This window comes from Nannospalax galili, unplaced genomic scaffold (assembly GCF_000622305.1).
Source record: "Nannospalax galili isolate Female #2095 unplaced genomic scaffold, S.galili_v1.0 scaffold1173, whole genome shotgun sequence".
Classification (NCBI taxonomy): domain Eukaryota; kingdom Metazoa; phylum Chordata; class Mammalia; order Rodentia; family Spalacidae; genus Nannospalax; species Nannospalax galili.
Genome location: NW_008331991.1, coordinates 21,693 through 39,282, shown reverse-complemented (window position 1 = coordinate 39,282; position 17,590 = coordinate 21,693). Strand labels below are relative to the sequence as shown.

Sequence of the window (17,590 nt, the reverse complement as noted above, 5' to 3'; positions counted from 1 at the left end):
GAGTTGCTGGATCAATGGAATGCATGTGATGAATTCAGCCACTGCCACTGTCATCCCACACAGCCAGGGTTTACAGAGCAATGAAAAAGCCAGTGCAGGGATTACTCAGAGCTTTTTGCAGAACCCAGGATTGAACCATCAGTTATTGAGGCGTCTTTAGGCTGCCATCAGCTCCTCCTATGCTTCCAGTTCCTCAAGGCAACCACCAAGGCTCTCAGCCCATAAGTGTGCAATTTTGTTCCTCTTTAAGGGGTTTTCTGTCATACAACCTGAGGGTGTAAAGGCTTGTTGTTTTTTTCTTGGGGGAAGCTATTAATTGGAGAAGGTGTTGCTACTACTCATTATGCCAGCTCAACAAGAGGAATTCATCCTTAGAGGCTCAGACATGTTGCGATAAAATTGAAAAGGAAATACCCCCAAATTACACTTTCAGAGAAGCATTTCCTTCTGCCAGAACTAAAGGAGCATTAACAGGTAGTGGGAGTCCTATTAGCTGGCCAGGCTCTGATACAACGAGATTCTATGCCAGGAGACAAGTCTAGCCCAGCAGACAAGTTGTGCTCTCATTGTCCCTCTGAAAGAACAGACTGACTGCTAGAAATCCAGTGAAAGGCTGTAGGACTGCAAACCTATAATTTTCTGGAGATTCAGAAATGAGAGCTGGCCCAGCCAGAGTTGCTGGATCAATGGAATGCATGTGATGAATTCAGCCACTGCCACTGTCATCCCACACAGCCAGGGTTTACAGAGCAATGAAAAAGCCAGTGCAGGGATTACTCAGAGCTTTTTGCAGAACCCAGGATTGAACCATCAGTTATTGAGGCATCTTTAGGCTGCCATCAGCTCCTCCTATGCTTCCAGTTCCTCAAGGCAACCACCAAGGCTCTCAGCCCATAAGTGTGCAATTTTGTTCCTCTTTAAGGGGTTTTCTGTCATACAACCTGAGGGTGTAAAGGCTTGTTGTTTTTTTCTTGGGGGAAGCTATTAATTGGAGAAGGTGTTGCTACTACTCATTATGCCAGCTCAACAAGAGGAATTCATCCTTAGAGGCTCAGACATGTTGCGATAAAATTGAAAAGGAAATACCCCCAAATTACACTTTCAGAGAAGCATTTCCTTCTGCCAGAACTAAAGGAGCATTAACAGGTAGTGGGAGTCCTATTAGCTGGCCAGGCTCTGATACAACGAGATTCTATGCCAGGAGACAAGTCTAGCCCAGCAGACAAGTTGTGCTCTCATTGTCCCTCTGAAAGAACAGCCTCTTGATTGATCTTTGCCTCTGTAAAAAGTGATTACTTGATAAAAAAAATCCACTGCTTCCACATCACTTACACTTTACTCAGACTTTAAGCATAACAGAATCATTGAATGTTTTTAAAAAGATGGTATTAATTGACATATAAACTTGTCCACTAAAAGGGAAATATGATACAAAAAGCAACATTTCTTTTCATTTATTGATAATATCCTAATTAACTCAGCAAAATGAATAATAGCAGCTCACCAAAAATCACATACACAAAAAACTGAGTTACATATAATTTTTATTTCACAACCTTTAAAAAAATACAAACCACTAAGTATTTTGAAAAACATACATGGAATAAACATTTAGCATTTACAACAGTGAAATAACATGGAATAAAAGGCATAACAGACAGAATGACCCCTGCCAAGTCATTAACCAGGAGCTTGAACTAGGGCCGGGGGGGGGGGCGTGAGACAGAGCCACACTGCCATTTTTTTCCATGATCAATTATCACTAAAATTGAGCACAAGACCTAACCTGCTTGGTACAGAAAGAAGTGCAATAGGTAGATATTGACATCTTCTATTTAGTTACCACATACTAATTTTCTTTTTCCTCCAAGGGACAAACTCAGTGCAAGGTAGGGCAGTGGAGATGGAGACCCTGAGCACATAGTCAGCTGCCTCTACCCCCTCTAATTCCAAAACACAAAGAAGACAAGGATGTGGACCGTGCATACAAAAGCCAATAGCTCTGTGTGGCTGTCTCAATTTAATTAAATAAAATTTAAGCTCTACCAGCCACATTTCAGTGTTTACTAAACACATGACTAGTAGTTTCCATATTGGGTACCAGAGATATAGAACATTTCCACATCACAGAAAGTTCTTTTGGAGAGCTCTGGATGTGGGAAGTGTTTCTTCTCTCTCTACTCCACCAGTATGTAGGCTGTGTGTGGAAGCTGCTTGAGAGGCGTTGGGGGTGCCGTCACAGAAGGAAGAGAGGTAGCCTTTCTGGGCATAGAGTATGAAAGGAATGGCAGACTTAGATCCCACCAAAATCTAACTGTCAGGAAAATGAGGGAATTCTGGAAAAAGCAAAAGAGAAAAAAACTATCTTTATCCCGTACCAAACGTCCATAAAGAGATCATGTACACCCCCAAAATGTGCAGCTCTCCAGTGTACTCCTCTAGAAAATTCTGGTGCTGGGCAAACATGTTGCCTAGTGAAGAAATCAGTCCTAACAAGTGTTTCCTGAGAACTTCTGACTTCACTCTGTTCAGCCTCATTGTTTGGAGCTATACAGGTGTGACAGAGGCGTGAGTTTGACTTATCTGGAACACTGCTCTTTCACAATGGTATTTTGTAACCTGACATAGAGTTCTGATTGTCCACCCAAGATCCAGCACCCTTTTCCTTCTTATCAAGAGCCCTCAGATTTTGGTTGAAAGTTACAACTACATCATCAATCAATCCTATAGAAAGCAGTGGTCAGTGAGATAAAAGGGTTGAACTGTTGAGAAACTTTTTAAAAGGAAATGGATTCAGATTGGCATGTCCTATTTTTCCTTTTGGGCTTTCTCCTTCTTGTAGGGAGCCACCATCTTGGAATCTGGAGAAAAATACTCAAGAGACTTCAGCAGCCACCTGCAGCCTACTGCCTGTGAACTGCTGAAGCAACACAACCTCACATCAAGTGTGAGTTACACTAGGAAAAGCCAAGCCCATCTTTAGCAGCAATCCATCTTGATGCTCTAGAGAATAGTGAGATTTCCACCTGAAGTAAAGCCAACCTTGTCTGAAGAATCTGGACCTTTCCAAAAATTTAAGTAACTCCACAGATTTATACCACTAAAACAAAGGTTGGGTGTAGAGATTTTAACTTGAGCCCATCCAGTTATTCAAAATCTGGCTATACGGCCCAAGGTGATCAAGCTGTTAAAGCAGCTGCTGTTAAGGAAAACAGGGATTTTCAGCTTGATCAAGTTGGGGGCAAACATTCTCAGTTTGATGTATTTTGAAATACAGGCTGCCTTTCTCCTATCTTCCTATATGGTAAAATACTCTCCACTCAGACAATTAGATTAGCATTTAAACTGAAGCCTTATTTGCATAAGGAAAGTAATAAATGGAGATTTGAAGAGTTTACATCACTGATTCAAGCAAAGGGGAACCAACATCAATAATCCACTGAATTCTGAATTCTGAATCTTCCTTGTATGTGGTGTAGACACCTGCCAGTAGTTCTGGTGATCTTAAAGTTTTAATTATGGATTCAGCTTAAAGAAGCACAAGTACCACAAACTAGCTGCAAAAGTCATAAACAAAATTCAGAACTCTGCAGAAACTTTCTGTATTCTATACTGCTATTAGTAGAACTCTAAAAGCCCCTAGAGCATATTATTTAGAAACAAATCAACATCACCCACGATTCTTAAATGCCTTAACCATTTACAATGCTCAGAATTTTCATCATTTATACTTTAATTCTAGTGAACTTATTTTGAAAACTGTAGACAAGACTGGGAACATAGAATGTCACATTAAAAATAGGGTACTGAGTATTTTTTACTTCCCTAGTTCCAAGTCTCCACCCCTGCAATGAACCAAAAACAAATCCTGGCACTTTGTCATTCCCAGAAAAGCCAGTGCAGCGCACACTTGGCAAAGCTCTTCCTACTCTATAGAGCCACACCAGATGGCATCAGGCCTGCAGCCACAGCTGTGCCTTGAAACTGAAGTGCAGGCATGGGGCTCTACTTTATATTAGACAGCACTCCCATTCAACTTAGAATGGTCCTTTCCAATCAGAACTGCAGATGTATTGTGATTAGTGCAATGGAAATTAGTGAACTGGAAATGAGTGAACAATCAAGATTATACAAATAATATGTGACATCTTGAACTGCTAAAATTTAGAAATAATGAAATAACATTTGAAATAAAAGACATTGAATTATGTAATTATGGCTCATTTCCTTATAACAAAGACAATTTACCTTCTAACATTGCTAAAGTCACTAAAAACAGGATATTTTATCATTTTTAAATTGTTTAAAATATTTTATTTATTATTTTTATTTTATGTATATGAGTGTATTGATTGCATACATGTAAGTGCACCCATGTTGTACAATGCCAGTTGTTAGCCACCATGTGGGTGCTAGGAATCAAACCCAGGTCCTCTGCAAGAACAGCCAGTGCTCTTAACCACTGAGCCATCTCTCCAGCTTCAAAACAGGATAATTTATAATAAAGTAACATTATAAGTGTTCCTGGCTTATCAAATACCTTAGTGCCTAATTCATATTTACTTCATCTTTAAAAATATAATTGGCCAGGCATGGTGGTACATACCTGTAATCCCAGCACTCAGGAGGCTGAGGCTGGCAGAGTCTCAAGGCAGCATAAACTAGTTTGAGACCTTGTCTCATTCATATGTATATTAGAATTCACATAATTTGGGGCTGGAGAGATGGCTTGACCTTACAAGCACCTGAGCACTGGGTGCTCTTCCAGAGGACATTGGTCAGTTCCCAGCACCCATAAGACAGCTAACAACCGTCCCTAACTTAGTTGTGGGGACTCCAATGCCTTCTTCAGGCCTTCTCGGGCACTGCATGGCATACACACATACAAGTAAAACACTCACACACATAAAATAAATTAATTAACTTCTTAAAATTGATGTTACCATCTGGACTAGGGTCAATGGACTGAGTAGTTAATACGCGGAAATTGGATCCTGGACATTGTGGGTATCAGAGCATTAATTCTAGTTCAAGTAGGTGCTGTTGTTCTATTGTTTTGCCAAGCCTGGTAGCATAGTCCTGTAATCCCAGAATTTGGGAGGCAGAAGCAGGAGGTCTGCCACAATTTCCAGGCCAGCCTGGCCTCCATAGCAAGTTCAGTCCAGCCCAGGGTTCATAATGTCTCAAAGTAATTCTGATTGGGGGGGGGATCAGTCCTATGCTGAGTTTTAGAAAAATGGTGATTAGATAAAAGAATAAGAAAAGGCAATTCATACACAGGTGTCAAATTTCCAAAGGCAGAGTTTCTAACTAAAGAAGATACAGCAAGTTCTAAGGGCAAAAGGATTCTAATTCCCAAGTTCTAGGGACAAGTGCCAGGCAAGCAGACAGGAAGAATAAATTTTTTTTTTTTTTTGGCCTGGTTAATTGAGAACTTAGAAACAAGTGTGTTATCATTGGTGGTTAACAGAACAGCCCTGGACTCAGGATGAAGGTGGCCACTCCTTTCTCAGCAGCTGTTCTATATAGCCAGCAGAGAGCGAGGCCTAATACTGAGATGGCCAAATTCTTTGTTCTCTCCTATCAAGAAAGAGTTGGGGTAAATTATACTTCTGGACTTTAGTGCTGTCATGAAGATTACAAAATCAAGAAGCCAAACTGGTCATTAAAACCACTTATCTCCTGATTGTTTACAAAATATGAAATGAGTATTTTCTATCCTTATAAGCAACCATAATTGCTCATTAATCACTCCCACGCTCCTCTTTAATGTTCATGCTAACCACACACCCCTACAATTAGAGGACTATTGTTCAAAGCACAACGCAGATACACTGCTGCTGAGTTTGGAATTCAGACTAGAAATCCAAATCAAGCCATACTATAGCTCTGATAAAGAGAGAATAGACAGACGAGAATTACTCAAGACTAAATGAAGCCAGTGGCTTCATTTAAGATTGGGTCTCTTTTGTCAGAATGAAGGAAAATGCAGGAAATCAACTGAATACCTCAAGTGCAAATCACCTCCCAGTTACTCACCTAACTAGGGCTACTTTTCCTTCCATTTAAATTATCAACAGTTCTTTTCTACTTCGTTTCTGTATCACCAACCTAGGAAAAATTTATGTCATGGGTTTTAACCTTTCTCCATGGTCTTCATGTCTAATATCAATAATTATTTGTATAACTTAATTTGTTCCACCCTGAGACAACTAACTCCAAATCTTTCCTATTAATTAAAGACAAATTGTGTCTGTATCACAGGGCACTCAGACTACCTCTGCACTGTTTCCCAAAGTGCAGGATGGTTACTAAAGTTGTGGATGTTCTGGCCTCTTTCTAATTTCCATAAGCTCCAACCTCCTGGTTGACTTGCTAACTCCTTGGTGTTTATTTCTTGCATTCTGACCCCTCACTTCATTAGGCCCTAGATATTGAGAAGTTTGGCCATAAGGAGAGGCCCCAGCTTACCTTTTGCAAACAGTTTCCACCTCCTACTGTCCAGCTTTGCCAGGTTCCTAGGCTGTGACTGAAGCTGCAGTCCTGGGCCCACCAGTAAAGGACATCAACCAGCCCAGGTCCAGGTGACATGGATCTAGGAAAAGTGTCCAGATTTGATGGATGGGTGATTTCTCACAGTAACATGTGCCTTAGGTGCATAGGTGAGTTCACTCCTGCCAACTGCTCATTTGTAAGAGTTCTAATCTATTAACCTAAGTCTACAGGCAGGCCTCTCCCTTCTCACTTGCCCTTCCTCCTGGTTCTATACTCTATACAAGGCAGCCCTTTCCGCTGGCCCTCCATTCCAAAAGGTCACTTTCTAGTGAATCACCCTCATGGCCACTGTCCTCTGTCCCAGAGTCTAAGCCTACCTTTGGCAACCCTCAGGCTAGACTAGGAATCCCCATCCCCCAACTCTCTTCCAAGCACCAGAGGCATAACTCCCTCCAGAGCTTCAAGTGCAATGTATCCCGTCTTCTTCAGTAATTTAGACTATCAATTTAGTTGGAAGTGTCTTAACTGAGTTCGCTGAAAAAATGTGATTTTCCACCCTTAGATACCAATGCAGGTGCTCAAACCACTCCCATTTCAAAGGCTCACCTCTTTTCCCTGTGTCTCCTTGCCGGAATGAGGCTCTCTCTGGAAGAGCTGGACCCGGGGCCAGAACCCTGCACAGTCCCCAGCACTGGAGCTGGTCCGGAGAGCTGGGGCAGCGGGCACACCTGGAGCCTGGCGCGGCGCACAGCCTGCTGAGCCGGGTGCTCCGGAGGGGCGCGAAGACCCCGCCTGCCCGCGCCAGTCAGAGGGCTTGCTCGTTGTTGAAGCCCCACGGCTCCCGGTGCAGAGAGAGGCGGCCGGGCTGCAGCGTCCCGGCCGTGTTGGCCACCGAGTTCTTCAGCTGCTTGATGACCACGAAGAGCAGGAGGAACAGGAGGAAGAGCAGGAAGAAGAAGAGCGCCAGGTAAAGCAGTAGATTCAGCTCCCACTCCATGCTGGGCCGGCTGGCCGTGCGCGCCGTTCCTCCGCGGGGACAGCAGCTGCGCTGGTGTCCGGGTCTCAGCCTCCAGCCGGCCCAGGCGCGGCAGCCGAGGAGCGGCGTGACCCTGGACCGGCTCTGCCCGCGGCGCGGATCCTCTTCTGCGTGGAACCCTGAGCTGGTCTCTCCAGAGCGAACTTCAGCGGGTGGCACGAGCAGAAACCGCCCAGTGTGCCCAGGGTGCCTCCAGCTGGTGTCCTGTAGACGACCTTAAGACTCCCATTGCCGACATCCACTGGGGCCCGGTCCCCTCCCTTCCTAATTAATGTCTTTCCTTACTTCCCCCAATTCGAGCTTTCCAAAAGAGAGACACAAAAGAATTAGAGGTGCAGTCTGAAGTGCTTGGAGATGCTTCCTGCTGAGGTGCTCAAAGGATGCCCTGGAGAGTTCCAGCTCAAGCTGCTCTGCAACTGAGAGATGCCTAGGCCATTAGCTGCTATGGAGTGCACTTTACTCCCTACTACATAGAGGTCCTTACAAAAGCACTAACAGGAAAACGCATTTCAAAAGTTTTATTTTACAAAAGCTTCCCAGTGTTGACTTGAAAGTCAACTTATTTGATGAAAAGCAGTTGGAAAATACTCTAGGTTCTCTCTCCACAGCTCTGCATATGAGATAACTCCATGTGGTGAAGTGCTGACAGAAATTCAGTTATTGTTACTAGTGGTGTGCTAGTCAGTCTTCTGGTTTTTTTGTTTTGTTTTGTTTTTTTGAGACAGGGTCTCACTGTAGCCCCAACTGGCCTAGAACTCACTATATAGACCAGGCTGGCCCCAAAGTGCTGTGATTAAAGGCACACACAGCCACTAGTCAGTTTTTCGTTCCTGTGATAAAATGCCTGAGAGAAATTAACTTAAATGAGAAAGAGATTATTGTAGATCATGGTTTCAGAAGTTTTATCCAGATCAGCTGGCTCCTTTGTTTTTAGGCTTGTGACAACATGGAAGAATGATACAAGAGCCTAGGGAGAAGGATGCTCAGCTCAAGTAGCCAGGAAGAAGAGAGGGAAAGTGAAAAGGTCCAGGGGCAAGATAGACTCTTCAAAGCCACTCTACAGTGATTTACTTCCTTCAGTCAGGTCCCATCTCCTAAGCACCCATTCTGCCAGGGATTTATCAATCAATTCATCTACTGATGAGGTGCATGCCTTCATGATCCCTTCACCTCTGAGTTACTACTAACAGCCGGAGACCAAGTCCTCAGCACAGGAGACTTCATATCTAGACCATAACACTATGTGACAGGTCAACCCAGAACTCAGTGGCTTAAAACATTATAAACGTTGGTTGGTGATCTAAGTGTCCGTGGGTGGAGAATTTAGGAGTACTTTTAACCAGGTGTGGTGGTGCATAACTATACCCTCAGCACTTGGGATGCTGAGGCAGGATAATGTTTGAAGTCAGCTTGGGCTGAATAGTAAGTTCTAGGCCGTCTTGAGCTATATAGTAAGATCCCATTTTTCAAGTAAAAACATGGAGTCCTTAAGTTGGGTGATTCTAAGCTTGGGTTTTCTCAAAGGGGCTGCTGCCATCTGAGGGCTTGTCTGCAGCCCAGGATCCCCTTCCAGGTTGTCACACTCACAGCTCTAGGAAACAGTGTGGGCTGTCCATGGGAGGCCTCAGTCCCTGGCAGTAGCTTTTCCACAGATCTCTGAAGCCACCAGCATCCTGCAGCAGAACAGGTAAGCCAACAGAGCTAGGCCAAGGCACAGGGCCCCCAATCACTGGCTGTAGAAGTTGCGTACCAATACTCCCTAATGGTTATACAATTCAGAACTGTGGAGTATAGGATCCAGGGACATGAACACCAGAGGCAGAGGTTCCTGGAAGCCTTACTGGAGTTTGGCTATCACCACAGATTGATTACTAAAGCCATTTCCTAGACCCCCAACTTTATTTCATTCTTTATTTATGAAATATGAGAACTACCTGAGCTGAAATGGGGGAATGAAGCCTATGGTGGTTTGATGAAAATATCCCCCATAAGCTCCAAGTATTTGGACCATTTTGTCCCCAGTTGGTGGTGCTGTTTTGGAAAGTCTTGAAAGGCATAGCCTTGCTGGAGGAAGCATATCACTGGGGGTAGGCTTAGAGAGTTTTTAAGCCTTGACAGATTTCCAGTCGCCTCTGTTTATTGTGCCTGCTTGAAGATGTGAGTCTCTGCTTTCTGCTCCCACTCTTGCTTTGGCTACCTCCTGTCACCATGTCTCCCAGCCATGATGGACTCTAATTTCTCTGGAACTGTAAGCTCAAATAAACTCTTCCTTTTATAAGTTTCCTTGGTCACAGTGTTTTATCACAGCAACAGAAAAGTGACTAATACAAAGCCTAAAAATCACATCCCAGATTATACCATGGCTGCTCACAGCACATTCCAGCACTGTCACTGGTCATGCAGACAGGACAGGAAGGAGAAAACAGTAAGCCATAAGTTGAGGACCCAGTTCTAGTCTCAGCTCTCTCATCTCTGTGACTGCTTCTCTCTTCTCTCTGTCCCCTCACTAATAACATGCTTTGTTTACCTTTCCCTTGGATTTGTTATGAGGATCAAAAATGATTGGGATGATGGGGCTGGAGAGGAAGACTCATCAGTTAAGAGCTCTGGCTGCTCCTGTAGAAGATCCAGGTTTAGTTCCCAGCACCCACATGGTGACTAACAACTGTGCATAAATTCAGTTCCAGGGCATCCAACTCCTCTTTCTGGCCTCCACAGCATTTCACACATGGGTGCATTTACATACATGCCTGCAAAACTCTCATACACTCAAAATAAATTTTCAAAAGCAATGATTGGGATGTTGGCTGTTTCTTTTACTATATAAATATCAGGACTATTATTCTATTTTCGATAGTCTCCAATGCTACAGGCTACTGTTAAAATTTTGTAGGCCTTTGCCACAAGCATCTTAGATAGATAATTGTGATCCAGCCCACCATCTCTGTCTCTTTATAACAATCTACTTCATAGAAAGGTCTATCCTAGAGCTGGCTCCTAATAACTCCTAAGAACAGATTGTTAATTTTTCAAGACAATTGCTACAAAAAGCTATGACTAGAAATCATATCATATAAATTTACAAATAATGTCAACTAAGGACTACGTGCTCAAGCCTCACTTCCTATTGATTTTTCTGTGCATTTCCATCATCAGTGCAATTGTGATACGATTGGGTAAACAAACTGCATGCTCCTGCTCAAGTCTTCCCAATGGTGCTCAGTGAAAGCATGGTGACTCAAAACTAACCAGGTAAGAGAGAGTTTTCCCTGAGGCAATATAGTACAGGGCCAGGGCTGACAGTGTTAACCAGCACACCGCTGTCATGGAACTACTAAGGAGAATTTAAAGTCTTACCCATGTTCAGCAGAGTTCTGACTTCCCAGAATCCCATAGTGCTGCTGGAAGCACCACATGTTCCTCTGGGTAGAAGTTTTCATTTTATATAATCTTGGCAAAAGAACAGATCCCCGTGCCTGGTTTCCGTTGCTGCCTCCTGTTATGGAAGCCAGGGGATCAGATATAGCTTCTACCCACCTCTGAAACAGTGTGAGAAGGAGGGCAGGAAAAGCCATGCCAGACTCAGCCAAATATCCTTCATTCCAGGACTCAAACTTGGGAGCTGACAGACCAGGAGGGAATGCCTGGAGAAGTTGGTGTGTCTCCATCGTAGGGGTTCTGACAGCAAGAATAGTCCCAGGGTCAGGACCTGGCTTCTGCTGCCCACCTCCTCAGAAGCCTTGACTCCTGACCCTTTCCAGAACTGCCCTCTGCCTCAGTTCCCTTTGTGAGTTGCCTCTGATGCTGCAGATCTCACTATTGTGGCTGGCAAGGTGGTTGAAACCAGCTTGCAGATGAACACGCTGATGGAAATGGAAAGCATTGCTTACAAACTGCACAGGATAAGTGCTCATAATCAGCAAAGCATTTGACAGTAAAAGCATATGGCAGCTAGATATCCAAGGCTGTGAAAGATGGAGATTAATGCACAGAGAGGGTCCATGACCTGGCAAATAGCAGAACCAGAATTAAAACCCAAGGAGTTTGACTCCCAATCCCTGTGGTATGCTGCCCCTCAAGAGAAAGTAGTCATTTATTGTGCGTGATCAAGTCGGTGACCATATTTTTTTTTCCCTTTGAGTATCGCGCTAAGAAGAAACAAATTTCTGAAGACAAATACTTCTGCCAAATGTATCTCATCTCTTTCTCTAGAAATCTTGAAGATTGAACTACGGTGGTGATACTTATGATCCCAGCACTTGAAAGGTAGGGACAGGAAGATCAGGCCAGTCTAGGGCTACATGAGACCTTGCCTCAGAAAAAAAGAAACCTTGAAGGTCAAAACTTCAGATGAGCCAGTGTCATCCTGTAGAATGCTAAGAAACCAAAAGATAAATGTTTTGTGTTGCCAAGTTCAGATCACTTCAGCCTTCCTAACACTAACATATCAGTTTGTCTTGTAATTGTGCTTCCTAACAGCCTTCCTAACCATAACCATTATCTCAGTAGCTTAAATATATTTATAAATATTAAGAAACCCCCATGTCCACTCTCAAAAGAATTTGTGTTTAAAAGATCACTACTGCTACAAGACTAGCATCACATTTATTAGAGGTTCCTGGTGTTTTTAGTCTATGTTAGCATTTTGTATTATATATTTTAAAAAATCTTGAGCTAGGTGTAGTGGTGCAAACCTTTGGTCCCAGCACTTGAGAGGCATAGGCAGGCAGACCTCTCTGAAATCAAGGCCAGTCTGGTCTACATAGTAAGTTCCAGGCCAGCTGTGACAACAGGGAGACCCTCTCTCAAAAGGGAAGAAAGGTCTGAATTTTTTTTTTTTTTTTGGTCTTTTTGAGACAGGGTCTCCCTGTAGCCCCAGCTGTCCTGGAACTCACTATGTAGACCAGGCTGGCCTTGAACTCACAGAGATCTGCCTGCCTCTGCCTCCGGAGTGCTGGGATTAAAGGTGTGCGCCACAAGCCCCGATGTCTGAATTTTTTTGTTTTCCATGAATTAAATGACTCCCAGGAACAATATTTCTCTTCCTAAATATGCATATTATTAGAGATCCATGGAAAAAAAAACTTAAGTATTTTAAAGGTAGAAAGGACACCCACTATAGGTAAGAGCTGTGCTAGTTCCAGTACCTAAAAAGAGCCCTGGTGCCAGGCATGGTGGTGCATGCCTTTAATCCCAGCACTCAGGAGGCAGAGGCAGGCAGATCTCTGTGAGTTCAAGGCCAGCCTGGTCTACATAGTGAGTTCCAGGACAGCTGGGACTACAGGGAGACCCTGTCTCAAAAAAAAAAAAAAAGAAAAGAAAAGAAAAAGAAAAAGAGCCCGGTGATACACAAATGCGAGGGCATGTCACCACTCACAGAGCAGACCTGCACATGCCCCTATTCACAGTCTGTCTTGTTCCATCACGTTTGTGACTCTTCCAAGCTTTCTGTCTCATCCCATAGGTCTCAAAACAGCTGAGTGTTGTCCATTGTCCAGGCCATGATGCCTGTGACATGTGGTTAGGACCTGCTTGCTTGACTGGGTCCTCCCTCCCCTAACCTCTGACACAGAGGATGTCTCTCATCGCAAGCAGCAGACACACATATGAAAAGAGCTAAGAGTAGCAGTACAAAAGTTTGTCTTATAATTGTGCTTCAAACTAAAAGGGCAACCAGTAGGTGCTGTGGTTGGTTTTCAGTCCCAGGACTAACCCTGCCTGAGCTTCCCTGTTGAGGGCCCCCTGCAGGGTGGAGGTAGCTTTACCAAGGGATGAGTAAGGGAAGGGAGAACAAGTAAGTTCCAGAACCTCTATAAGGCTGGCTCAGTTGCACAAATCCATGAGAAATAGAACAAACATTCTGCCTTATGTGCTGGACCATAATTGACAAGACTGGATTCTTATGGAACTACACACTTTCCCAAGTGCTGTGGATTACAAAAATTTAGTTAGATGTAAGTGGCTCTGCTTGGATAAGGTAGCTTCCAAAGTACCTCATCATGCTTTGGGGATGGGGATCCATACTCTGCTGAAGATTCTGGGCCCCAGGATAGTCTCTCCAGTCTCTCTTAGCTAGTTAGGGCCTGTTATGGTTAGTTTTTGTCAATTTGACACAAATGAGAAACACCTTGAAAGAGGGAGCTTCAGTTGAATGTGGGGATGACCTATAAATGGATATAATCTTGACTAATGACTTTTAATTAACCCCAGCAAAATCATATGCTCTTGTGTCTTGTGACCTGGGCATCTGGTTTCCTAGGCAATCTCAATTTAGTACTCCACCCAAAAGGAGAATGAATGAATGAATGAATGAATGCTTGAGAATTAACATATCAAAATGATGAAAGGCAGTGCCCCATCTCCATTGCACTCAGTGAAGATTGGGAAATATGGGTAACCTTGAGTGAATAAGCTATTCTAGAACTAGGGATGAAAAGGCCACATAGTCTGTTAAGATTAGAGTAGAGCCAAGCTTGTACTCCCCAACTGAAGATGGAGAAACCATTTTGAATAAAATTAAGGCTGGGGCCAGGCTCCAGAACACAGTTCCAGGGATGAAATTTCAGCAAGACAGTTCCATCAGCACAGTGCCAGGAGACAGATGGTTCCAAACAATATCTAGGGGAATGAGAGTCCAAGTTTGGGCCCACTCTTAAAAACCGAATTTAAGACTTAGTATAGTTATGATGTTGGTGTAGTAATACCACAGTTGAAGAATTTCCTCTATCTGATTAGCTTGTGACCATGTCTGTGAGGCATTTTCTTAAATGGTAATTGGTGCAGGAGGGTCCAGCCCACTGTGGGCAGTGCCATCCCTGGGAAGGTGAGGTTGGGCTGTATAAAGACGGTAACTGAGCAAGTCAGGGAACCAAGCCAGTAAGCAGCATTCCTCCATGGTCTCTGCTTCAGTTTCTACCAGGTTCCTGCTTGAGTTCCTGTCCTGACTTCCTTCAATGATGAACTGTGATGAGAAAGTATAAGTCAAATAAATCTTGTCCTCCTCAAGTTGCATTTGGTCAGGGTTTTATCACAGCAGTAGAAAGAAACTAGGGCAGGGCTTAAATCAGCCCAATGATCCTGGTGACCATTAAAGTCTCAGAAGTATTCTAGCCGTGCCATCCACATCCCTCTAATAAGTGTACTTCCTTTGCTTCTGCTTCACCCACCAGTTCATTTCTGAGAAATACAAACTGGGGTTTCTTGAAATTGCTCTTATTATACTTGTTCTATCCCTAGATGAAGGTTAGAAAAACCATTAGAATATTCACAGCTGGGTCAGGTGTGGTGGCACGTAACTTTAATCCCAGCACTCAGGAGGCAGATGGATCTCTGTGAGTTCAAGGCCAGCTTGGCCTACATAGTGAGTTCCAAGCCAGCCAGGGTTACGTAGTGTGACCCTGTCTCAAAACAAAATAAATACAGGAGAATGTTCACAGGAGGGCAGGTCAATTGTTCTACTGAAGGAATTGTATAAGGCTAACTAACCAACAGTTATCGCATCACCCAACGGCAGCACTGGCTCTCCATACTTCTCCCTCTTCCCCCATGCCACTCCAAGAGAATGACTGAAGCAGTTAGGAGTACTTACACAACTCTTCAGGAAATAAGACAAAGTTACGTGATAAGCTACTTGTCTCAAGTAGCCATATAAAACTTCCAATGAGGAGGGAGAGAGGAAGAAGGAAGGATATACGGGAGAGAGGGAGGGAAGGAATGAAGAAGGGACATCTGTAAAGAGATTTCTGTGAGGGTCTATAGGAGATAGTCCCATATGGGTAGCCTTTGAATTTCAGAAGGTACCACTTAGAATAGTTCTATAAAAACACTTTAAATTCCATCATTGGCTTATAATACATCTTAAACACAGTTGAAGATGTATCACATCTATTCATTACCAAAGAAAAATGTTTATTCAGTAGCAGATTGTGATCGTGGACAAACATTATTTCTTTAATGTATACTCTTTCCAGTAAGTTAGGACATTAAAAAAAAATCAATATGACTGTGGCTAACCTGAGACTTGACCAATACTGTCTTGTAGCAAAAGAAAGTATCTGAGCATTATCCTTCATTCAGCATAACTTTAATAATAATGGGGAGACTGCTGACAGTAATGGAAGGTCTGCACACGTCATAGAAGCTGATAATATAGGAAGCTGAATACACATGCACACAAGCATGTATACATACAATGCACACAAGAAAGAACACAGCTAAAATGGACAGCCCTAAGAGGTAAAGGAATTGAGAACAAAGGATACATTGTCTATATGCCTACCTCATTGGTGAATCACTAGCTTATCAGATCTGGCCACTGTAAGCTCAGCTGTAGCCTGAGCTTCCACATCTGGTACTTCAAGCTGTCATTTAGAACACTGAGCCAGCCAGACTTAAAGCCCTGCCCCTGCCCTGCCCCTCTACCTTGTCTTGTGCTACACAATGCTGTGAGTTGCAGAAGGCATTTTGAATGCTGTGGATTTGGGCATATACCCTAACTTCATGGCCTGCCATCTGGATAACCTGGACACCTTTGTTTGCCTGCAGAGCCCCAAATATCTTTTATCTTTAGTCATAATTTTTATTTCATTCATAATCCCCCACATCCCCCTGGCAAGTGGAAAAAAAACAGTTCCAGCAAAGTGGTTCCTGAATGGTCTAAAATGCCTTGGGATATGATGGTTCTTATTTTTGGTCCTTGAGGGAGGACCAATGTAGGCCTATGACCTACATTGACTTAATCTAATGGAAGTATATGGGTCAGCTTCCCAGAAGGAGAACAAAGATGCTGTAGGCACTAATTGATAAAACAGCTGTTAAGTGGATGGGAGAAGGAGCAAAATAGTGACATGATCATGCCACAAAGGTTACTACCCAAGGCTGGAGGAGCAAAGGGAGGACCAGTACTACAGAACCTGCTGTCACTGTGTCAGGAAGGCCACCAAAACACCCACTGTGCCCTGTGCTGGAGGAGCTGAATCTCCCTGGAAGGCCTAAGAGCCGCAATCACCAGTCACTTCCGAAGGCACTACCAGAAAGCAGGAGGCAGAGAGGTGTGCTCCCTGGCTCCCATCTTCCATCAATGCTTGTGGGTAGACCCTATCAAGAAGTTGGATGGCAGAGAATCCTGGAGTGCTCTACAGGAAAGAAGAGACTAGAAACAGGAAATTGAGAGACAGTCCAGATAATTCATAGGTCCACATGTTGAGGAAGTCTCTCTCTATCTCTGTCTCTGCCTCTCTGTGTCTCTGTATGTCTCCTTCCCTCCTTTTTTCTTTCCCTCCCTCCCTTCCTCCTTCCCTTTCCCCCTGTCTTTGAATACAAGCAAATCAGAATGGCATCCCTGGCAGCTGGCATCCTCAAGCAGAACCAGTCACAGAATAAAGCTCACTTGATAAACCATGGCAGAGCAAACAGAGCCTGCATCCCAATGGCATTGTTGGGCTAACAAGTCAACCAATCCTGAAGGCTTGCCTGCATCTGGACATCCTATTTTGGACAATAATATATCCCATTATTTTTTAATCTGGTACTTCTAAGAGATCTTGCTTGTGTATTCAAAGCATTTTTTCTTATCTATCAAATGGGGCTAATGGTATTATAATAGCATCTAGTATTGAATAAGAGAGTTGTAACTTGTGGGGTCTCTCCCTCCCCTTGTGGGTTGTTGGCCACCGGTCCACAAGGACAAAGTGAAGAACGGGGTCAGGACAGCCAGTGAGCACTGATGGAAGAAAGCCCTTCCGGGGAGGCAGATTCAGTGACACAGCTCCATTTATTTGGTGGGGGTTAGGGAAAATATAGTGTAGAGGCAGCAGCCAAAGCTTCAGCTGATAGGTGCTCATAGTATGTTTTATTTACATGTGAAAGGGGATCCTATCATCTGGCTATAGGGAAATGCCTAATTATCATATAGAAAAACCTGGGGGCAGTTTTATTGCAGGTAACTATGCCAAAGGTCATGTTCTGAATAAAGTCAGGCATCCATGTCTTGGAGGCACTTTTTAGGTAAGTCAGGCAGGAAGCCCCTGCTGAGAAAGGCACGAACTTAAGAGCAGGGTT

The 17,590-nt window shown here is 43.7% G+C and overlaps 1 protein-coding gene across 1 annotated transcript; it reads right to left on the bottom strand.

Moving 5' to 3' along the window:
• Positions 1-1,595: 1,595 nt before the first annotated feature.
• Positions 1,596-11,199, bottom strand: LOC103729085. The gene is made up of 4 exons (XM_008827058.2): positions 10,889-11,199; positions 7,102-7,674; positions 6,472-6,595; positions 1,596-2,336 (listed from the first exon to the last, which is right to left on the bottom strand). The coding sequence occupies exons 1-4, from the start codon at positions 11,197-11,199 to the stop codon at positions 2,178-2,180; spliced, it is 1,167 nt and encodes a 388-aa protein (XP_008825280.1). The 3' UTR covers positions 1,596-2,177.
• Positions 11,200-17,590: the final 6,391 nt, after the last annotated feature.

Excerpts from the sequence above, each read along its gene's own strand:
- LOC103729085 (XM_008827058.2), bottom strand. The coding sequence starts at position 11,199 with ATGGAGACACACCAACTTCTCCAGGCATTCCCTCCTGGTCTGTCAGCT. Across the intron at positions 7,675-10,888 it reads CAGAACTCTGCTGAACATGG|TTCGCTCTGGAGAGACCAGC; the intron begins GTAAGACTTTAA and ends CACCCGCTGAAG. Across the intron at positions 2,337-6,471 it reads GTGGAAACTGTTTGCAAAAG|AATTCCCTCATTTTCCTGAC; the intron begins GTAAGCTGGGGC and ends TGCTTTTTCCAG.